At 43.4% G+C, this 22,262-nt stretch overlaps 9 protein-coding genes across 9 annotated transcripts; 4 read left to right on the forward strand and 5 right to left on the reverse strand.

The window, feature by feature from the left end:
- Positions 1-2,326: 2,326 nt before the first annotated feature.
- PHALS_01255 (uncharacterized protein) lies at positions 2,327-3,057 on the forward strand (the record flags this gene model as incomplete). Its single annotated transcript, XM_024731088.1, has 5 exons — positions 2,327-2,360; positions 2,435-2,616; positions 2,692-2,788; positions 2,855-2,934; positions 2,998-3,057. The coding sequence occupies 5 exons, from the start codon at positions 2,327-2,329 to the stop codon at positions 3,055-3,057; spliced, it is 453 nt and encodes a 150-aa protein (XP_024581301.1).
- Positions 3,058-3,251: 194 nt separating this feature from the next.
- Positions 3,252-3,946, reverse strand: PHALS_01256 (Domain of unknown function DUF4477; the record flags this gene model as incomplete). Its single annotated transcript, XM_024731089.1, has 2 exons — positions 3,252-3,496; positions 3,559-3,946. 2 exons carry the CDS (start codon positions 3,944-3,946, stop codon positions 3,252-3,254), a joined length of 633 nt encoding a protein of 210 aa, XP_024581302.1.
- Positions 3,947-4,162: 216 nt separating this feature from the next.
- On the reverse strand, positions 4,163-5,189 carry PHALS_01257 (the record flags this gene model as incomplete). The annotated part of the gene is made up of 5 exons (XM_024731090.1): positions 4,163-4,501; positions 4,587-4,695; positions 4,777-4,801; positions 4,889-5,063; positions 5,130-5,189. The coding sequence occupies 5 exons, from the start codon at positions 5,187-5,189 to the stop codon at positions 4,163-4,165; spliced, it is 708 nt and encodes a 235-aa protein (XP_024581303.1).
- Positions 5,190-5,519: 330 nt separating this feature from the next.
- On the forward strand, positions 5,520-10,853 carry PHALS_01258 (hypothetical protein F443_04405; the record flags this gene model as incomplete). Its single annotated transcript, XM_024731092.1, has 9 exons — positions 5,520-5,662; positions 5,735-6,158; positions 6,226-6,559; positions 6,638-6,843; positions 6,905-7,030; positions 7,103-10,445; positions 10,510-10,615; positions 10,692-10,713; positions 10,785-10,853. 9 exons carry the CDS (start codon positions 5,520-5,522, stop codon positions 10,851-10,853), a joined length of 4,773 nt encoding a protein of 1,590 aa, XP_024581304.1.
- A 47-nt stretch (positions 10,854-10,900) lies between these two features.
- On the reverse strand, positions 10,901-12,935 carry PHALS_01259 (uncharacterized protein; the record flags this gene model as incomplete). The annotated part of the gene is made up of 7 exons (XM_024731093.1): positions 10,901-10,960; positions 11,022-12,185; positions 12,252-12,356; positions 12,417-12,467; positions 12,552-12,663; positions 12,739-12,782; positions 12,867-12,935. The coding sequence occupies 7 exons, from the start codon at positions 12,933-12,935 to the stop codon at positions 10,901-10,903; spliced, it is 1,605 nt and encodes a 534-aa protein (XP_024581305.1).
- Positions 12,936-13,109: 174 nt separating this feature from the next.
- PHALS_01260 (Predicted alpha/beta hydrolase BAT5) lies at positions 13,110-15,949 on the forward strand (the record flags this gene model as incomplete). Its single annotated transcript, XM_024731094.1, has 4 exons — positions 13,110-13,193; positions 13,262-13,315; positions 13,382-14,284; positions 14,345-15,949. 4 exons carry the CDS (start codon positions 13,110-13,112, stop codon positions 15,947-15,949), a joined length of 2,646 nt encoding a protein of 881 aa, XP_024581306.1.
- Positions 15,950-16,157: 208 nt separating this feature from the next.
- PHALS_01261 (O-linked N-acetylglucosamine transferase OGT) lies at positions 16,158-19,409 on the forward strand (the record flags this gene model as incomplete). Its single annotated transcript, XM_024731095.1, has 7 exons — positions 16,158-16,227; positions 16,281-17,581; positions 17,649-17,903; positions 17,972-18,691; positions 18,751-18,900; positions 18,959-19,095; positions 19,160-19,409. The coding sequence occupies 7 exons, from the start codon at positions 16,158-16,160 to the stop codon at positions 19,407-19,409; spliced, it is 2,883 nt and encodes a 960-aa protein (XP_024581307.1).
- A 26-nt stretch (positions 19,410-19,435) lies between these two features.
- PHALS_01262 (uncharacterized protein) lies at positions 19,436-19,777 on the reverse strand (the record flags this gene model as incomplete). The annotated part of the gene is made up of 3 exons (XM_024731096.1): positions 19,436-19,516; positions 19,571-19,673; positions 19,749-19,777. The coding sequence occupies 3 exons, from the start codon at positions 19,775-19,777 to the stop codon at positions 19,436-19,438; spliced, it is 213 nt and encodes a 70-aa protein (XP_024581308.1).
- Positions 19,778-21,037: 1,260 nt separating this feature from the next.
- On the reverse strand, positions 21,038-21,550 carry PHALS_01263 (RxLR-like protein; the record flags this gene model as incomplete). The annotated part of the gene is made up of 1 exon (XM_024731097.1): positions 21,038-21,550. The coding sequence occupies one exon, from the start codon at positions 21,548-21,550 to the stop codon at positions 21,038-21,040; it is 513 nt and encodes a 170-aa protein (XP_024581309.1).
- Positions 21,551-22,262: the final 712 nt, after the last annotated feature.

Genomic DNA, 22,262 nt, shown 5'->3' on the forward strand with positions numbered 1-22,262 from the left:
GGCCCCGCTGCAACATAAGACTTGTTCAAAACATGGATGAAATAAATTTTATTTTTCATTTGCTAACTCACTATTCCGTTTGTCATCCTATAAAGATTTGACTACTGCTGAAGGCAAGAATAAGTCCAAAGACGGAGTCACGCTCATAATTTGTTGCAATGAAATAGTAACTGGGCTAGGATATTGTAACAATGATAGGGAAAGCCCAAGCGCCAGCTTGCATATCCGGGCGGCAATGACCATTGCCATATTTTTAATCATAAGAAGGCACGGGTCAACGTTGCTGTGTTTACTCAACGGTTTGAAGAAGTTTATCGACCAATCGCTCGCCTCCGAATGATGATGCGCCGTATAAAAATGCACCTGGGAAAGACGATATAATGGTTACGATATTTTTTCCAGTATTACGCCGTGGAGACAGCGATTGAACATGAAAATTATCGCTTTACTGAAGCAGCGGTACAATGTCATGCTGATAAAGCCATTCTCTCCTATCATGATCTGATAAATGATCGAGAAAAATTATTTTGAAAAAGGTGAATTGAGACGAAGCGCAGCCAATGTGAACGACCCATTTGCTGATAATGCTGTCAAAGCATGGAGTTTTAGATCGGCGGAGCGAAGTATCATTTTGTGTCTCCGCCGATTTATGTGCGAAATTGGACAAGAAAGCATTTCGTGCATGTTTGGGATATTCGGACGAAGTGAAGAGCTGTCGAGTGTGAGACTCCAAATCTAAGTCTGAGAAATCGACTAATCGATATGTGATGGAGCAATTTCCATCATCGAGACGAAATCTCACCTTTGGGTTTGAATCCACCCAATTTTGAAGTGTATCAACAAGCGGTTATTGTAGATAATGGAAATCAATCTGAAACCGAGGAGGATGAAGTCGAATCAAGAAATGATGAGGTGCTTTTGGAGGGCTCAATTGATGCTAACAAAAAATTTGCAAGAAATTCTACCCACGACACTCAAGTTATTTGCCGATTCTCTCTCTTACAATCATCGAAACTGCTTGCTGCATAATAATATCCTTTGTCGATAACATATTCGTAAGCATTCCATCGATACCAAAAATTGTGATTTTGTTAGATTGCGAAATCCTGATTTGAGGTCAACTACTTGCAATAGGGTCTGCGCAATCTTTATGAGGTTTTTAAAGCTGTGCAAAAAAGTGAAAAAACATAATGTTGGCACACCAGGGATCAAATATCGGACTTTATCGATTGTGTAAGGTACACCCTGCGGAATCACATAATTCTCCAGTACACCTTTTTCAAGCTCTTTCTAGTGCTCCAAAGCCTAACCACGGCTACCTCACAGATGCACGTCGCAAGTAGCACTCCCGTTTTAAATTCATAGACGGCACCCAATCTCATCGTCATTCTTTATCGAGTACGAATCTTGTAAGCAATCCATGCGCTCTATAAGGTGAGTCACCTCTTATTCTAGCCAGCCTTCTACTTACATTTGATTCAAGCTATTGTGTTTTCCGCCTTCAATCAAGTTAGAAGCATAGACTCATTTTATTGTCTGGTGTACGGTAAGCCATACCGACATGATGTTCTTGACAACCCGACGTAACATTTGAGATATCATCATCCTGCTTTGTTGCACCGTTAATCCTTAATTACAATTGTCATTTTTTGAGTCGGCAATACCGAAATGACACTCAATAAACTTTGGACCCTGGTCGAAGTTAAGAAAAAGAAAATTTGTTATGATGTTCAATGATTAGACAAATTTGTCAATTTATACTCTATAGTTTGATAAAAGCAAAGGAATAGCTCAAAAAGAGAAGCTGGAAAAGGAAGTGACATGACAATGCGCCCATGCGTGACAAGTATCAACTGTAAATATTTAAGAAGATTAAAAGAAAACAAGCATCAGGTAAGCCTATTTATTTTGCTGGATGTGTACAAACCATGAGAGATGTTCCATCAGCATTCACGGATTAGTAGCGTTACAACACTTATTTCCGGATTGCTTGTAATGTTACAGTGATAAATCTCGGCACCTTCAGCAGTTAATTGGGACCCCATGATCAAGGGTTCAGGTCTGCTTTTTTTTAGGTCAACGATCATCGAGACGCACTCAATTAGGAAGAATAAAGCGGGCATCTGTCTTTCTTACTCTATTTGGTATCCCATAATTCACTGCTGGTCGAATCATAGAATGAGTAACAACTTTACTTTGAAACGGAATTTCACGGTTGTTCTACACGTTTCGCGTCCTTTTTATATGACGATTGAAATTTTTTGAAATTACAAACGGGTTGACGACTTTTTCTCAGCTTATCACTTTCCCACACGTAAGCAACCAGATGAACGGAAATTTGCCGATGAATGTAAACGATAGTAAGTGGGCAGTATGGCTGGCTGTAGCAACGGTGTGCTTCTTTCATTATAGCTACACCATTTTGCTGCTGCAGTTGGAATGGTGTATGGAGCGGGTACAATGTCTACGATGCAAGGTGGCGACCATACAGGTGGATTTTTGGACCAGCTGCAAGACGGGAACAATGACATGTTAGGAATGGATGCCACTAGTTTTAATCTTGATATTGCATCAAAGGCGCATAATCGAAATCGAGGCAATTACCGCTGTAGTAAGGTGCGAGAAGCAATTGGAGCATTCATGTTTGTGCAAAACGGAAGCTCATTGCTTGGGGTATCATTTGATACGTAGTGCGGAGAGCCGAAGAAAGGGCATGTGTGCCCGCTAGTACCGTCCAATTATAAGTGTACCCGATGCGGTCTTGCAAAGAAATCGTGCACTTGCTCTGGTGAGCATGTCATCGATTATGTACTTGTGTGGATTGTTGCTGACAATTTTTCGTGATATGGTGCAGCTCCAACAACGCGTTCAATTGGCGTGCAGGTTGAAATGGATCTCAATATGACCACACGAGTATTAGACTTCAGTGTGCAGGTACCGGAAGTTGTTTAGTGAAGTGGAAGCCGCGATTGACTTGATCCTTATCGATGTTGACAGGGTGTTATGGACTTTCATACAACAATCGAAGGCTACAACAATCCTCCAAATTGCTCGTAAAATGAAACTTTCAATCAAATCTATGTACAAGCGCTACAAATTGCCTATATTCGGCAATCTCTGAAGGTTAGAACATGCTCTGTCGATATGTATTCTACTTTGTGAATTAAAATACAAGGAGGACACTTTTGGTCGAAATAGTTAAAAGATGATTCACCTATCGCCTTTCTATAACATTAGTCGTTTATCATCCGCTACGCATTGGCAATTTGTATAACATCGTTCGGTATTCGGTACCCCTGGAGTTGGACGGCTGTGATTCTTGCACGTAATGGATTTGATTTAGTCACTTCATTTAGATACAATAACGTGACGCCTCCATGTAATTCAATCGCTCGAACAAGCACCGTTTTGAATAACACCGTTAATCGTGCGAGAATGCTGTTCATCGTGAGTACGAACGGCATGAAGTATGTCATTGCGAACTGCACCATTAAACCTATAATTATACGCTGTTAATAAGTACTTCATTGATTAGTGATCAAATGATGTCAAATGCACCTTTGTAAGCCTTCTGAGCTGCTCGGATTACCTCTGCTGAAGCATCAGCCGCTCTCACAAGCTTTCGCAGTACAGCATCAGTACTGACCTTGATTTCCAAAGCTAACAATTTCCATGAAATATGATGTGCCCCCTCGTCCAGCTTTAATTGCTTCAGGACATTTGCAGCCTCTGCAAAAACGGCAAAAAGAGCATCAAGTTTAATGTCGCGCAAGCAGCGCTTGACTTGTTGCAGATTTTGATAAAAGAAGGCGCGGCGGTGCTGACTATAATTCTTATACATGGTGCGCTGGAACATGCCAATTTCGTCGCCCAAGAGGCGTCTCATGGCTGCTGTAGACTGCGCGTCTAGAAGCAGCTTTTGGTGCACCTCCACCTCTGACACCATTGTTAGTAATAGTGCTCCAACGATTGTAAGAAAATAATTTTAGGTTTTTATACGTTAATTTTATTTAATTCAGATCTAAAACTCAGTACCTATGAAGTGGACAATTTCGAAAAATAAACATGTTTTGATTTTGATTAAATATATCGGCTTCTGCTGAGCATCTAAAAGCTGGACATTTGGATGGATCCATCAATATCAAGTCGCAATGACAAGCGTTTACTCAATTCGTGCCCGTTTCCAAGTCGGGTGATCCGTACAATCCATAAGCACGGATGCTTCGATACCGATCGTATCGCTTGCATTTGGGCTTACCGTGCCGCCCCATTCGTTGTTTGCCGCAAATAAATCGTCTTCGCGAGGCCGCTTCATCCGCAAGCTCCAGGACTGACGCTGCATTTCAATCTGCCGCGGGTGCGGTGGGAAGTGAAGGCCGTAATATGTCCCGCCACAGAGGATCTGCTGAACTTCCTTTTTGAAATCCTCTGGACTGCGATGAAGCTGGTCTGCGGCCGTGGAGTTTAAAGCGTAGTCGATGGCAGGCTCCAGAAAGATTAACTAAACAATTGATCAAATAGATGGAAGGAATACATGAGTGCGACAGAATCAATACCACAAATGTGCAGGTTCACGCGATGGTTACCTGTAATCCTAGCAGAACAGTGTTAATGCTAAGCACAGGACGCCAGTCCCTGCCAAGAATCGACATCATAACCTTGCCTGTAGCTATATCAATATTCGGATGCCACACTCTGCGCACGAGGAATTAAAATGACAAGAACAACCTTGTCATCAAAGTAGACAATCATACACGGCGAATAAATGCAGCCTACCTCGTAAGACATCTTACGCTAGGAGCTTCGTTTGTAAATGAAAAACACCAAATAGCATTTTTAGCATTCTTATACCCCTTGACTTGTTCAAACATTATATCTAGTATCTTACCGTGAAATGGGTACGTCTTGGGAATATCCACCAAGAAATTAAAGTCCCCGTTAGCAAACGGGCTTGTAAGATCAATGATAGAGATCGTAAAAATCAGTTGAAGCATATTGTTTGCTCCATCTGGGAATTCCACACGGGTTTTTGCCTGGGAGCACGTAAATTTTGCCTTGGCCAGCTACAAGTGAATACATATACGATTAATTTTGCTATTTTTTTTTCTTCTTCAGCAGCAAGATCGCACCTCATTAACATCCTTTCGCACACGCATAGCAGCAAAGTCCGAGCGCATGTACATGCTCATGTTTCAGTGCAAATAAAGAACAAGGCTCTGCCAGCGTCCAGACTCGCGACTCTTTATTCTGCTCGATGTCAAGCAGCTACTTGTTATACACACGTTCAATGGCACGGCTGGACTTGCGCACAGTTGTCTGCTATCTCCGTGGAGTCAGCGAGTTGCGCTCGCCTGCTTCAAAGGTAGCACTGTGTGTTATTGCATCTCTGGTAAGACGCATGGAGCAACTAAGATTGGTCAATAGCCTAAATGTTTTAGCCAATCAAGAGAAGGCTATGAAGCGAGGCCTTCAACTTCCGCTAAATGTTGCGATTCAATCGGTAGGTCAACACAGTGGTGATGGCGCCAAATGAGGGAGGTACGGCTCTCGTCGCTAAACGCAGCCGTCCACTGTTACATTATAAAGATTTGGGCCTAGTCTTGCAGAACCGTAAGGTTCGTCTGACGTGTGTACACATGTCCGAAAACTTTTTTGCGTGCGGGTACGTATCCATTCAATTGAGGATAAGAGTGATGGTCACGACTAATTGTAATTTGTTACTTGTGAAATACAGCGCTAACAATGGTAGCGTATATCTGTATGCGGTGTCGTCGCTGAGTCGCAACGAAGGTGACCGGATTCCCGCTAAATATCATCTGGTGAAGACGATCTCGCCGCCTAGCAACGACCGCGTGCCTGTCACATGTCTGAGCATTTGCCCGCTTCAAAAACGTCTTCTAGTGGGTACGGTGCGAGGCATCGTTTACGCGATTCATCTGTCAGACTACCACAAGATTGGCGAGAAAGTCGAGTTTTCGCATGACTTTCACGCAGGTTTTCCCATCACCTGCTTTTTATGGGACAAACGCGGCACAAGGCTTTTTTCGGCTTGTAACGCAGGTCGTGTTTGTCAGACAGTCTTGCGTGCTGGTGTGTCAGCCTTTTTTGGAAGCACCGACACTGAACTTCTACTCAAGGAAGAGTCGGGTATCGTACAGGTAGGACTTTAGGTAGACGATGATATAGCAAACGATATAGCTAATGTCCGTTGTGTTGCATGTTCAGTTGGATCTTGCAAAAAGCGAGCAATCGTATATTTTAATGGTGTCATCTCAATCAAGGGTTTTGCTACTTAATCTCACTTCTGGAGATGGAAGTGCTGTTCAGATTGGTACAAAGGCAAGGCAAGGATCGTATGGAGCATGTTTCTTTACAAGTCTGAATGCTGAATCGATTGACCCGGCGAAAAGGCGGGAAACCAAGGTGTTTTCATCGCGGCCTGGCCGACGTGTGTGGGTGGCAGACCCGCAATCGGGTCTCGTATCGTCAACCTTAAAGTTCTCGCTGGGGACAAATCCTACACAGTTTCTTCAAAGTCCTGACTGTGCTATGGAAGAAGGTATGCGCGTACTAATATATGCGACTTGTAAATGCAGCAATGATTTACGTAATTCATCCTTGGACAAAATGTTTGCAGGAATACGACCCCGAAATCTGTCCATCAACAAACTTGGTCTTTTCCGGTCTGTGCTAGAACCCCCCTACGCACCCCAAGACGTTAAAGAAGCGAATCCGTTGCTAGTGAGCTGGAATGTCGGATCAAGTGTGCTGTTCTTCCTTGATCCCTCTGCCGTCGAAATTATCGAGTGGCATCTAGATTTAGGCATTATTCACGACTTGCAGGTATAATTTGACTGTATAATTGCTGCTGGCTACGATTTTTATACTTTGATTATGTTGAAAGGTTGTCGACGATACTACTCTAGTCATCCTTCATGGTGATGCGCCCAAGGTGTCCATGATTGAGTCTTGCTCAGCAGGTCAGTTTCTTCAAATATATAGTGCTGGTGATGTTAATAAGGCTTGTGAGGTAAAAGCTTTGCATTTTTTGCATAAATTTCTAAGAAGCTGATATCACGGAATAATTTATTGCCTTCTTTAGCTTGCCATCCAGTTTAATATAAATGACGCCACTGTTTTAGAAGCACTCCAAATTCAATGGTTAGCTCATCTGGACGAAAATGCCTCTGTAGAGAATGAACAACTATCTTCTTCTTTAGAGGCACTAGTGCGCACGACTATGGCACTTAAAGCAGAGTATACGGCGGCAACTCAGTCATATTTATCGAATTTGACTGATTCGCAGCCACTGCAAATTGTTTTGAAACAGCGTCCACGGCAAGGAAGTCAGGTTTACTCCCAAAGTGATACATTTGCGGACCAAATTGACATTAAGGACACAGACGTGACACTGAGAAGTAGCAATCTGCACAAATCAGTTGAATACTATGATGTTTTGGCGTCTTCAGATCATACATACTCAAAGTTTATTTGTGCGCCCGATGGTTCTTTTGTGGAAGCTAAGCTAGTGGAAATACCAGAACTACCACGATCTGTGTCCGTGCTCGCCGATGACTCTCGAAATACTTACATGGAGGAAGTGCTGGATGAAGTTAAAAAATCTGAAATAACGCGGAACGAGGAAGGTGGAATGAACTTGAGCTTGCTGCCGGTCTTAAAAGGTGGTACTTCAGTCGCAGCGAAGGCGTTTTCAGCATTTATTCCACGTGGCAGCATGTTTACACACCTAATGGATGGGTCGATGATTCCTAATTCACTTGGTCACCCCAGCGCTTCTGGGATCTTTGGTGAATATCCTGAACTTGATGATGCCGATCTTGTGATCGATATGGACCCTCGACTATTGAAAAGAAGTTTTACTCCTGGCCAAAGGCTAACAACTGACACAAATGAATGTTCTGTACTTCGGATCGCAATGTCAACAATTGGAGAAGCAGACGAAAGCAATCTTGACACTGAAGTTTTAATGGAGGCAATATCTATGGATATCTGGGACTCAAAACTGAAGTATACATCAAATTTGCCAATCAAAGAACAGCTTAATCTCCTAGAGTGTGGCCAGGATAGCAATCGCAATGGCGCAGTTCACGCTCCCACTAACACGAGTGCAAACAATCAAGAATTGAAGGATGGTTCTGAACGAATGTCAACATTGCGGGATTCGAGTCCTTCTCAGATAAATAATTTAACACTGCAGATACCTGATTCTAAAGATTCCTCGTCTGAAACCAACACCTCTATGCACAAGCTCAAAAGTCGACTGATACATCGCGCATCAATGTCTCCGGATGCAAGACGTGCAGCGCAGCGTGCGATTCATAACCTTTTTGGGGCCGCTCCGGGCTGTGAAATTAAGCTAAAATGTATGGTGGGTGGTCGTATCGCGGTCTCGTCGGAGCTAGAGTCAAGCATCCGACGTGATGTCAGCGAGTTAGTTTCAGAGCTTCATGCTGCGACGACAACTGCCGAGAAAACAAAAGAACTTACGCGGAGACTATGGCCGGCATCTGGAATTACAAGAGTATGTGCATGCCTTTCCAGTATGTACTTATTGCAGGGTGACATGAATAAAGTACAGGCAACAATTAGTGCTTGGCTAAACTGTTTTGACCCCACGCAGCACGACTATCCTAAGAAAGGAGATGATGAACGTATTGACGATAGAAATATCTCCTACAAAAACTCACCTGGCTTTGCCCGCGGTGAGGCACTTATTGATGGCGATGGACTGCCGCTTACAAGAGGCGACTGGAATCTGGTGCGGACACTTGTGTCAATATTTTTTGCAATCTGGGCTGCAGGAACAAAGCTGCTTGTACATCCCTTGAATTGGCAAGATCACGGCGATGGAAAATGTTCGAGGATGTATGAAAGCGAGATGGGAGTAAAAATGACGCTGAAGCCCCGTTATATATGGACCAGTGATGATAGCGACTTTGGAATTGAAGTCGCTACCGCAGATGAAGCTAAAACATTTGTTGGCAAATACGGCGCCTATATAAATCCCGACCTTGCTGCTGAAGTCTGCAATCTTCGTCAATTTACAGGAGCACTTAGAATTGTGCTTGATAAAGTCGTCTCCAGCGCTGATATGGAGGAAGTGTGTGATTCCATTGTCAGCTGTATTTCAGAAAAGGATAGTGGAAAAGCCCTTTTGATGCTGAAAGAGTGTGACTCTCTTTGCCTCTTGCTACACTTGCTGGACATTTTTTTGAAGAGATGTCCTAAGGATACGATAGAGCTGTGCGTAAATAAGTATCCAGTGCTGTATCCTTGGAACATTGAACAAGCTCTATTTGGTGTTGAATTTAATTATGAGGCTGTCGAAAATGGTGTTCCTGAGATATTGAAGCCGGCAACAGTAGTTCAGACGTCAAAGTATTTTCGATACCTGTTGCGACTCCTCGAAACCAAAGGAGACGAAGCCGGCAAAGATGCACAAGTTGTCAGTAGGTGCTTGGATTTGTGTTTCGCTGGTAGTGGGGTGGTGGGCGAGGTGTTTGACAACGACGAAAGACCCAGCTGCACGACATGGGTTGCGACACTTGTTCGTCAACCGGATAAGTTTGTTTACGATCATAGTAAATGCTGGAACATGTTCGTAGATCACAAAGCGTTACTGGCTTTGATAGAATTGACGATGCTTTCGTTACAATCACACAATGACGCAGCATTACTACAACGTGGATTTGACGAATTGTCGATGCTAGTGACCCTTATTGTAAACAGCGAAGAGCTGGTCAATTTTATCGCAGTCTTCAAACGAGTAGCTGTTCTACCACACGTCTCAGAAGAGTGTTTTTCGAAAATCTTGAACCAGATTCAAGCATCTTTGTCAGTCAGTAATAACGAGCGTTTGTGTTCAGCAGTAATACACGCACTTTTGAATTCAGTAGATCTTGAATATGGCGTGCGCGTTCTCGCCCGATATCCGATGCTGGTTGATGCCACACCAATGCAAACGTACCACATGATTGTTGAGGCACAAGTCCTCACCAAGCGCCAGAAGCACGAAATGTTACGAATTCTAGAGATTGTGGACTCCAACGTCTGGGCATCATACAAGGAGAATGTATCAGCCAGGAGCTCCGTGTCGTTTGCTCCACAGCTTGCCGCCATTCTACAGCTTGAAATGGGTGAGATTCTACCTGCCATGAGTCGAGAACAATATGAGTTGTGGTCTGCGACGTGCGAGCATTATGATAAAGAGACAACAGCGCATCGTACGAAGAAGGCTGAGAGAACTGGAGTTGATGTTGGACTTTTCGAAAAACTAATGAGCTTTCACATTCCGAATTCGTTAAGTGGAGCTTCATTGGCTTGTCGATCTTTTGAATATCGAAACAGTGATTGGGGTGGAGAAGTGCAGTTGCATGATTCCACTTGCAGAACGTGCGAGCTTCCAGTAGTCATCATTAGTGACGGTGCGTTTTGCAATATGGTGATCCTAACATGATATTTTGGCTAACAGCACTCTGCGCACAGAAGACACTAATTTGGATGTGGTGCTACTCCCTTGTGGTCATGCTTATCACAAGTTCTGTTTGGAAGATAACTCGTGCCCAGCTTGTTTGGAGACCAACTTGAGCACCGTGTACTGCTTGACAAGAATAGAAGGACAGATCCCATGATGATTCCTTTCAGAAACACCCTTTGACGTGTATGTGTAGTATGTGTACTTCGAATCTTGAGGTGATGCAAATGACGTCGCTAGATATTTTTATTTGTATCTTAACTGAGCCTTCTATTTCACACTAATGCAGTGGACTTGTCTGAGGCGGAATCGAAGACATTTTTCCGCGCTTGCCGCGGTTCACTACGAGTGCCACTAATTTCTTTCTCATATGCCGGTCAATCACGCTTTCGTCATCTGTCAATGCTATGGCAGCTGCTCCTGTGTTGACCTCATCGGCAGACCTAACGTGAGATGCTTTGGGCTCTTCCGTGAGAAAAGGCATAAGAAAGGAGGATTGAGCCACACTTGAGCGGGTTGGGCGTACACGAACATTGGCAGGTGATGCAACAGTTGATGCCATTCGTAAAATAAAATGCTCTTCAGTTTCAAATGACGCAGGTGCGCGCACAGAGTTCTGGAGTACTTTCGCCGTGTCATCGGTGCTTAATACGCCATCAGCAAGTGTAGAACCTGATCCCATTCCGTTAGAATTTAGAGTGGTCTCGGAACGGTGCAGCTCACGCTCAGCCTTTTCGCGATTTACAATATCCACAACACGGTTAAGTTTTTGCTCCATAGAGTGCAATAAATCCTGCGTGGGCGTCTCACTTATTTGGCTTATCTCGTGTTGGTCATCACTTTCTAATGAGCCGTGAACCGTGCTAAGCTTCCGCAGGCACTTCAGAAGGCATGCACGAAATGCATCTGTTAGCACATCAGCACGATTACATTTGTCAGCCAATAAAGCAGCCTCCTTATCAGTCTCTTTCAGCCGATCTGATGCCTGATCCATTTCTTGGTAAATTGTACGCGAGTTGGCTGCTGCGCTACGAAAGCAACTCAGGGTCTCGTTAAGCTGCTTGTGACGATCTCGCAATTTAATCATGCGCGCGTTGGTGATCGCATGCTCCTCTTCAAGACACCGCAAATTTTCTTCCCGCCCCAAATATTTAGAAACAATTTGATCTGCGTCACTCGTGCCGGCAGCTTCAACAATCTGTCTCAGCTCAGCCTCCACGCTCACCAGCCTCTGATTGGTATCGAGAAGCTCGTCCTGTACCTCGGAAAATAGTGTCATTTGCTCGGACGATTCACGGCGTAGACGACGTTTTTCCTTCTGCTTGAGCTCACCCAAGGCTGCCTGCACATTGTTTTTCCTAGAAACTTCTCGCGCCTCCAAAATATCGGACTTCAAGCGAGTCTGCTCGACAGCTTGCTGGAGGTCGTCAAGCGCGCGAATGTTCGCCTGCTTTTTCTCCCACCAATTCGTATAAAGACGCTTATAGAAACTCTCGGCCGCTGATTTTTCGTGACGTGTTGCGAGCAACCCTGTCACTGCAACGGAGAGGTCTTGCCGCAAAGCATGCAATGTCTCTTCCTTCGCCAACATCACCTTTTTTGCGCCCAAAACTTCGTCTGTTAAGCGCTGAATCATGTGGTTATACACACCGCGGTCTTTTAACTCATCTTCTAACTTGGATTCGTATAGCTACCCAGACATACGTGCAACATCTAAGTTACAGTCTTTAAATGGTATCAGATGAATCAACTTTACCGCTGACTTGTTCTCGATGTTCGCCATGAGAAACTTGGTCTGTGAGTTGTCAGCCATACGCCCTTGAAGAATCATTGTCATATTTTTCACATCTTCTTCAAGTTTCTACATAGTAATGATCTGAGCCAATTCGATAGAAATCACCGCTCAATTATGCCACCTCACCTTAATTTTCTTCTCCTTGCGCCAATTTGCATTCTTGATTGCGTCGTATTCCTAGGAGATAACACATTCACGAATCAAACAATAACAACAAAAGGAAAGAGAAAAAGCAAATCTTTTGTAATCGTTTCGACTTACCCGACGCAAATGAGCAATCTCATCCACTTCTTTCTCCACAATATGCGTTTCATCCCCAACCGAGATACCAAGGGATGTAAGATACGGTTGCACCGATGGAGCCGATACCTTTCTGCCATACAAAAGTCCACATTTATTTCTTCAGAATGACCCACTTTTGATATCAACTATCATGCAATCATCATACATTTTGTTCAATCCTCGCCTTGGAGATACCATTTCATCTGTAGTCTTTTGAGCATCCGATCCCGCCGCCATAGTATCAGTCCCGTTATCAGACAACCATCTTTGTCGACCGCCAAAAGTGCCTCGTACTCTTTCCGTTTTAGCACCATCCTGTGAAGGAATCTGAATTGTCAACTCATCTTCCTCTCTCTCCATCATGCTACAAGATCACTGAAACTTCAACACTGGTAGTTTGATACTGTTTCACTTAAAATAACCAGCTACCCTGCAATTAAAAGCTATTTTCGCAATAATGTACCACACATCAATATTTTTTCAACTTTATGTAAAATTAGAAATTCAGACAATTTCGTCGTAAAGGAAGTACGGAATATGCTTACGCCTCGCGACTGCCAGTGTGGACATGCACATGGTGATGATCATGAGGATGATGGAAGTAATGCAGAAGATACTCAGGTACACATGGCATCTCGAATTAGCAGTCTCACTCTCTGGATTACCACATTTAATCAATGTTTTATCAGCAGACACCGTCATTAGCCTTTCAACTATGGCATCCTTTGCGGTTAATTGTGATGGTAATAACACAATTACTTTTTTGAACGCTATGAATTATTGATCACAACACATTTTATACAATGCAGAATCCGATGCCAGTTCTTATAGTGTTTATAATTGCCAATGCCGTGTTCGTAACAGTCGGAGGGCTCTTCCGTCTATTGACCCAGTTGCTAACCTTTCCTGGTCTACTTCTTGTACTTTTATTGGGTATTCTACTTGCCATTCGACGTGTAGCTTCGCTTATGACCTTTCCTGGTCAGCTTAAGCTTGTTATTCGAGAGGGAGAAGCTAATTTTGCTCGACTAACAAAACGCCGACTCCAAATTTTCATCGAAGCAGCAAATGAATTAGCAACCGTTTTAGACCCAACGACGGGCACTAAAGTTATGAGACTTCGCTTTTTGCAAGTTCATCAGAATTTTACATTTGCTTTCGAGACTTTAATGCTTCCAGTGATGCAGTCATTAGAAATTATGGACCGGAGTACGCAATTAGGCAAAAATGGTGCCAAGTTACTGCGAATTTTACGTGATCTTGACAAAATTAACGCCCAGGAAATGTCAACAGCATGTTCAAAATTGTGTGCTGCGTCGGACAAGACGTTTGAGGCGCAGTTGTCAGCAATTTTTCAAGATGAAAACAAGACGGAATCGACTCTAAAGACTCGTGAGCATTCACGAATGAATTTGTTTGGAAATTTGTCTAAACCAGCGCTCAAGAGGTCAACGACAGTCGATACAGCATCACGAGAGGCAGAAGCTGCTGCAAAGTTGAAACCTACAGAAGCGGCACATACGTTGGTGAGTTTTACAATGGCGTTACGCCGTCTTCAAAATGCTATGATGCTTATAGGAAGACCACAAAGTGATACGCCATCAACAAGAACTGTGACGTGGATCTTAAGGGAGTTATGCCGTGGCTCGAGTCCAGAATACGATTCAATTGCAACGCTTGAGATGCTTCGTGCAGACATGACAGTGCGCTTTGTACGTATTGGTCCATGCTTTTATAGTCAATATGCTAATTGATGTGAGTTCATGATACAGAAAGCTGAGCAGGTTTGGATTTCTGGCTACCAAAACCATCAAGTGGATGCAATGCTCATGCCACCTGCTACAGGTGGACGTGAAGCTATCAATCGTCCGGTGGTGATATTGTGCAACCCAAACGGTGGGTTGTACGAACTTCATCATCTCCAGATGGACTGGATCAAGTTCTACACGTCCGAGTTGAATTGTCACGTACTGGTGTACAATTACCGCGGTTACGGACGTTGTAAAGGCTCGCCGTGTCCTCGTCTGCACAATCTCGATGGACTTGCGATAGTTGAGTATCTCAAGAATGAACGTGGCCTCCAGCGTATTGCCGTCCACGGTGAATCGATTGGTGGTCTTGTAGCTACATATTTGGCTCGTCACTCTCCGCACGTGAATGTGCTGATTGCAGACCGAACATTCTCCACGTTACCGGCTCTTGCAGAGCGAATGATTGCGCGCTGGGCGGGAAATGCTGTCGAGTTGATCATGCGCTGGGAGACGGATAATGTGCAGAATTATGTTCATGCGACGTGTGCCAAGCTCTTGTGTTCAGATCCGGGTGATGATATTATCTTAGACGGGGCGTCACTTAAATCTGGGGTGGCGCTGCGTTTCGAGTTAAAGGATCAGACACTAACGCTGCCTCGACAACGAAAATCGGATGGCTCGCCCTCTTCCCTTTCACCCACTAGCACAATTCAAAAACTTCGATCGCGGTGTGGCGCTCGAAGTGCTCGTCGCGTGAGCGAAGCTGCATGTCTTCCACAACTTGGAGAACCACTGAATGAGACTATGACTGCTCGCTTCAGTGACGCAGTATTATCGATCGGCAGACGTGCATTCGCGTACACGATTCGACGCGATAAGAAACAGGCTGAAGGTGACGGCCAAAGTGTTGCAGACGCCACCAGGACTGCCCAGCAATCTACAACACCGAGTCACGTAGTCATTTCCTTGCAAGAGGTAGAAGGAGGGTCCGTAAATGAAGACGATCAAGAGCAGCATTCGATGCTATCAACGGAGCTGGATGATACCGTGACGTCAGCTTTTCCTGAAGAATTATTGGCCGTCATTTGGATGGTGCTTGCCCGTCTGGATGGATATTGTGGTCAAGTGCTACTTCAGGCTGCAGAGAACGGGGGTTATGATAAAATTCGCGCATGGACTGCGTCGTTATTGACATGGGGTGGCTACGTTGCTCCTGAACGTCGTAACGTACGCTCTATTGAGCCTTTCGATCGGAATGGTATTGTTATTGTGCCAATCATGGTAGCAGAAGCGCGTGGTATGTTGCTACAACTTGTGGAGCAATATCCACCACTGAAATTTGATTATGACATTAGCTTTGTGGTGATGATGATGGAATATTTGAAAGACGCATTGGAACAACGATGGCGTCAGATTGATAGCAACAATACTGAACTGAAACAGGTTTCAAATGTCTCGACGACAAAACAAGACAAGACAATTCCGCTAGTAATTAAGTCGGACAATCCAAATCTTGGGTGGTTATTGCCATTGCATTGTGGTCACAATAAAAATTACGATGATTTAGAGAAAGAGGCACTTACAGGCTTCTTGCGGCATGTGGGGTTTCTAGAATCGACGAAATAATACAATAATTGTGTAAATAAATATAGCAAACTCACTTAAATAGTATTCAGTATGCTAAGTATTTACTATTATTTATTTTCTGAAACGCGTATTAAAGAAAAAATTCTTGGCAAATTTAAGAATTAAGATTAGAGCAATCAGATGATTTGAGCGATCTTGGAAAGATTTCAGAGATTAGCTGATTTGAACGATCTTGAAAGATTTCAAGATGAGGTTCCTCTACTTCTTTTCAACTCTTGCCCTCGCAGGCATTGCGGCTAGACCATTGCTAAATACAGGTAATAATTACACCATTATCTCTTTCTTGCATCTCTCAGATGTTCTTTGATAGGTGAATGTAGTGTTCAAGCTCTTAATGGAGTTAATAGAATATCTGCTACATTTCGCTGCCAAGTCGCTGCTATTGGCGCCTATTTGTCCGAAAAGATGGAAACGATCAAACTTGTGCGAGCTCCTGATACTCATATGTTAGGTTGTATTGCTTATTCCGTTCACGATCATATGCATTTGAAAAATACTGGTATAATTGTACGTCGTGGTGAGTGCTCGTTTCAACAAAAATTAGCTCATGTAGCTGCTACGGGTGCTACTTTAATGATACTCATAAACTCAGATAATACTCTGATTTCTCTTAGTAGTCTAGAATACGAGAAAATGAACGCTGCTGCTCTGTCCATAGCGCATAACGATGGAGAGATGCTCGTTTCAATGATTACTGACCAAAATGACGTTGAACTGAAGGTTGAGAAAATGAGTTTTATGATGCAAGCACGTATAAGACTTCGGTATCTGATGGATATTAATGCTCCTGTTGTGTATGTCGGCGAATTTTACAATGTTATCGAGCATTTCGAGCCTGTTGTGGGGACTTTAGATGATCTATTGGCTTTGATAGCAGCAGAGGAATACAAATTTCGAAAAGCTTTTCAAAGCAATGTGTCATTGACGGAAGTGAGAGATTTCTTTTCGTCAAGTGCACAATATCTTTCAAAGTGGACATTTGCGAATGAAGCAACTCTTTATGCTACTATTGCAGCTGCAGTCCTCCAAATCCAGCTTTGGAATGAAAACTCAATACCTAGAAGTCACAGAAATCGTTCGCATTTGCTTACAGCAGCTCAATCGCTTATGGAATCTGGATATTATTCACATGGCGCTTCCCTGCTTCGACAATTCGTAAATCCTATAGAAACTCAAACTGATTTATCAGTGCTGTGTTTGTTTTTGTTCCTCAAGTTTCTGCAAGGAGACTTAATTACGGCATTCTCTGATGCATCACTTTGCAAGAATCTTAACATTGATCCTGGGATATCAAGTCTTCGAGTGGCACAAAATACATTTAATCGATTGATTCAATTGAAGAGATCAAATCATGACAAGATGTGCTTGAAATTCTTGACAAGACCTGATAATGATACAAATATAGCGCTAATATGCTGCGATGCGGAAGACCCAGCACGTGCTAACACTGGATTAATATCGCACCAATTTAGTAGTCCATTTACAAACGAACTTTTTCATTCATCCGTTTTAATGGGTGTTTTCTTGGATGAGTTGGGTTCGTTTCAACAATCATTGTCATTTTTTAAAATTGCCGCACGAATTTGTCAAATTCATGAAATTACGCTTGAGGCACGTATCCTTTGCATTTTTTGATCAGTTTTCAAGTCCGACATAACAAATTTGTATGTGTATGCAGCTTCGACAACTTCTAGCAATACCAATTGTGTTTTCTTCGCAAGCTAAAATGAACAACTTTTTCATGAATCTGCTAACTAAAGTACACACTTTCTCTCATAATCTTTTGCGAGAGCAAAATACAAGAGAAATGATGGTCTCATCAGTAGATGAAGATATTTTTCGAGTCATTAAGACGTACTCAAGGGTACGACCGGAATATGCTGCGTACCTAGATTACACGATTACACCTTCTACCATGTTCATCGGCTACCAGGTGCGTATTTGACGTATTCAATCAAAAGCATGAATATCGAATGGTCAATATTATTGTCTTTAACACAGGGTCAAGACGTTTTGCCCTTACAAAAGGCTATCTACAAACTACGTTCGATCGCTTATCCAAGTCTTTTGTCTTCATTCGATCCGCATAAGAACAATCTTGTAAGATCGGATTATGATCCTAAGCGGAGACGAGTTGCATTTATCTCTTCATGGTTTCGAAGTCATTCAGTTGGCAAATTATTGCTTGGCGTCATCCAAAATTTAGATCGAAGCAAGTTTCAAATTTTTATCTATCATTGCGTACACTTTCTATACGATGCGGACGACATGACAGCTGCATTTAATCGTGCGGCTGATATCTTTGAGAACTTACCTAGTCGTCAAGATGCAGCAGTACAACTGCTTCGTCAAGCACAACTTGATATTGTAATCTTTCCGGAATTGGGCATGGACGAATGGACAGTTTTGCTGTCGCATCATCGAGTGGCTCCTATTCAGTGCGTTTTCTGGGGACATCCAATTACAACCGGCAATCCGCACATCGACTACTTTATTTCATCAGAGCATTTTGTCTCCAGGAAATTTGACGATCCAATTGAGAAGACAACGAGCAACCAATTGTCAGAATACCGTCGAGCAGCTTTCTCAGAGCAGATTGTGCTATTTCGTGGCCTCGGCACGATCTTTACAAAGCCTAAATCACTTACATTAGAAGCAAATGCAATATCTCGGTCCCGGTTATTCTTACCCACAAATCGTCGACTTTATGTGTGTCCGCAGGTGAGTGCATCTCAAGAAATTTGTACGACTAGGTATCAGTATTCATATCTTTCACGCAGACACTGATGAAGCTTCATCCTGCGTTCGATGAAGCGTTGGACCGAATACTAAATCGCGATCACAAGGCAACGATTGTCTTAATAGCGTCCGAGACGCAATTTGTTTGGATGGAGCAGTTGCGCCGACGATTTCGACAGCGTTTTGGTCGGGTACGTTGAGATTGGACCTTGAAGAGTGTACGAAACTAATGCATGGTATTACATACAGAACCACCGGCGAGTATTGTTTCTACGTACATTACCATTTGACGACTATCAAGCGTTATTAACACATGCAGACGTTGTATTAGACCCGTTTCCATTTGGAGGTGGTGTCACAACGCTGGATGTATTGCATTTGGGCATGTAAGAATTTCTTGTTCATAGTAATGAGTAAATGGTGAGACTTACTTGCTGTGTTTGTGATTAGACCTGTGGTAACGCTACCAACTGCCCAAAGCATCGTCCATCTTGCTGCTGGGTTCTTACGCTACATGAATGCATCTGATTGTATTGCGCATTCACTAGATGAATACGTTCAGCTGGCTGTACACTTTGCAACGGATCATCAAGAGATTCGACAGAGGTTATTGCGCCATCGCAGTGACATTTATCAAGATGATAGCACTATTGAAGATTGGAACAAATTCTTAGCTACAGTTGCACCCAGGATCGTTTAATTAGGACTTCTTGAGCGTTGACGTGGCTAGAATTTGAAGCGATGTTGAGGTGTATAATTCATTGAACAAGTAGTTTTCCATGCATTTGATAGACAAACCCGCGCAGGCTAGAAATAAAATGTAAGCGGCGAAATTGCGAGACACCTTCAGAGATGTCTTACCTGATGACATAACCGAGTGAGGCCGCTTGTGCTAGGCGTCGACCCGGTTGAGATCAAAAGGTAGACAATATCTCTCGCTGCGTATGAGGCCTTGTATTCGGCGCTGCTTCGATGGAGAAACGGCCCAGCGGGTTAGCAGTCACCAGGTTAGGAGGCCGCGGGCTTGAATGGACATCACCGTGGGGTCCCTCTGAATATGAGATACATCCAAAGCTCATCTCGTGGAGCGTTCACACCGCCTACTCCGGCATGCCGCGTACATTCGAAATATTTGTCTACCCTCACAAAAAATAATAGTGAGCGGACTATGGCTTCAAAGCTTCAGTGGCCTGGGCGGATCTTATAGAAATACAACCAGTCGTCCATGGAATAACTTTGAAAGACACCGATACTGTATTTATCCAGCCTCGATTGAAGCTGTAGAATGCAGGGCGATGCTCGCAAGGCTCCGTTGGATAGAAGGTGGTAGAGGCTCTACGAGCGCGCATAGAACGGTGAACCTCAGCGATACCGAGTGATTTCTTGGCTGCCATGGTACCCACATATGTTTCATCTGTGAATACCCATACGTTGATATTTTACGTACTCCTTCTCTCTCGGTTGAGAGGTAAGGAAGACTAAGCTTCCACGCAAAGTTGGAGAGACATCGAGTACTTGGCAATAACTGATTTTTGTTTTAACTTGTGGCGGTGGAGGCCAGTTGGATCCAGTTGAAAAAGAGTGACCCTGCAAAGGGACGTAGGTTGTCTTCTCTTGGGCGAGTACTAAAGGTGTTGGCTTGTGAAATGGTGGCCTTTACTGCTGCGATCTCAAATATCCCAATTTTAGCCCCGTCAGATCTAGAGAAGCCACTTTGACCAGCGACATACAACCCACGTGTGCCACGTATTGAAGTTTTATCATCTTCAAAAATACCGAATTTTCGGTACTTATGAGTATTCCCAGTTGTGCAAATGCATTTTGTACATTTTTTTGTTTAGATTGTGACAAAATGTCTTAGGAAGAAGTACGCAAGATTACAAGAATTCGCCTCATGTCGCACGAATCCATATGCTTTGCATAAAAATGCAATGAGATTGCACATCATAATACGGCACATCATTAATAACTTACGTGTCAAAGTAAACCCTTTATTGCCAGTCATACACATGGCAAACTGTTATCCAGGGACGACTTAAGCTCGCTAGGTAGATATGATGGCGACCGTCTTTTGTCGCGACTAATTTGTTTAATTGATAATGATGTAGCTAGAGTGCGAAGCGAACACTTCCTAAGTCTATAGTTTGCTTCTCCTGTGCCTTATCCATTGTAATTTATAACATAACCTAATTGAAATAGACGAAGAAGCATCTTTGTATACCCAGGCAAGTCCAGAAGTAAAATGACATCTTCAAGAAGCAAAATATGTTGTAGAAAGGATGTATTTACTGATAGCTTACACATTGAGTAATAGGCTTGTTGTGCTAATTAGAATTCGTAAGACTTATGTTTCAAATCGCACTCTTCTGCAGTACCTGTGGCGTACACCTGAACCCAATAGTGCTTGTTGAAAGTCTCTTCGTTATACTTGTACGCTGTGCCCACCATAGTGTACTCGCCAAGAATATTATCGCGATTTGATCCCTTTAACCACCACTTTACAACGGCAGTTGCATTCGCATTGCCAGTATCGATATTTTCAGCCACACTTTGCCACTTGTACTTGGCTTCGGTGACACGCTGCTCGGGACTCGAATTATCTGTACCAGTGTTTGACATGTAATCTGACTTGCATTGGTCCTCAACGTGACGCTTGGCGGCAGCCTGCAGCTTTTTGTTTGTGCAGAGAGGTGGCAGTCCACGATGTTCGCGAACAATGTTAACAAGAGTAACCAGACTAGATTGTGGTGTGCTTAGGTCGATAAGATCATGAATCGTTTGGTGTTCAGCGGCGGCGGAGGTCGCGACAAGACCGAGTAGAAGAGGAAGGAGGGCGACCATGGTGTGATTTGAATAATGTGAGATGTAAATGATGTCGTTTGGAGATTGGGATTACAAATCGACGGCGAACAGAATTACTCTTCTGGCTTCATTATCTCGTATGCTACAAACCTAACCAACTGCTGTTATAAGAACTCCCAGCCGTCATTGACTCTCGGTGAGAATATTTCCAGAGTCTCCTGGATGAATAATAACTAAATTAGTCAAGCCAACGTTATCTGTAGCTTATGCGCTCATAGTGCACCCTCAGCTTAATGTGTTCTTTTCTAGCGCCATGATATGGATGGAAATGTATCTATAGCACGCGTGTGCACTAATGTTCCTCGCATTTACCATAGGAACAGACAATCTCCTGAAGTGCATGTGGTCACGCACGCCAAGAGTACAATGCCCACAACTAGTAGTAGTAGGGAGGTCAAGTCTTCCAACGATCTACAAAAGCGCGTTTAGCCATTGCCAGTCATTTCCTCGCCTTTTCTTGGTTAGTAACGTCGTAATGCAAGTTTGCAATTCAAGAAAGGGAAGAGAGTGATTTCTATGCTGTTTCGATGCACGCAGTAAAGATAATGGTACCTCACAAGTTAATGGGTCAAAGTAAACATCACCAAGATGGAGCTAGTAGGGTATTCGCTTCCAAGGAAACATGTGAAATCAACCAGAGAAAGTCTATTTACCAGCCCACTTTTGCGATTCAATGTCGTTGCTATATTAA

The sequence above is a fragment of the Plasmopara halstedii genome (genome assembly GCF_900000015.1).
Source record: "Plasmopara halstedii genome assembly, contig: Scaffold_1343, whole genome shotgun sequence".
NCBI classification, from domain to species: domain Eukaryota; phylum Oomycota; class Peronosporomycetes; order Peronosporales; family Peronosporaceae; genus Plasmopara; species Plasmopara halstedii.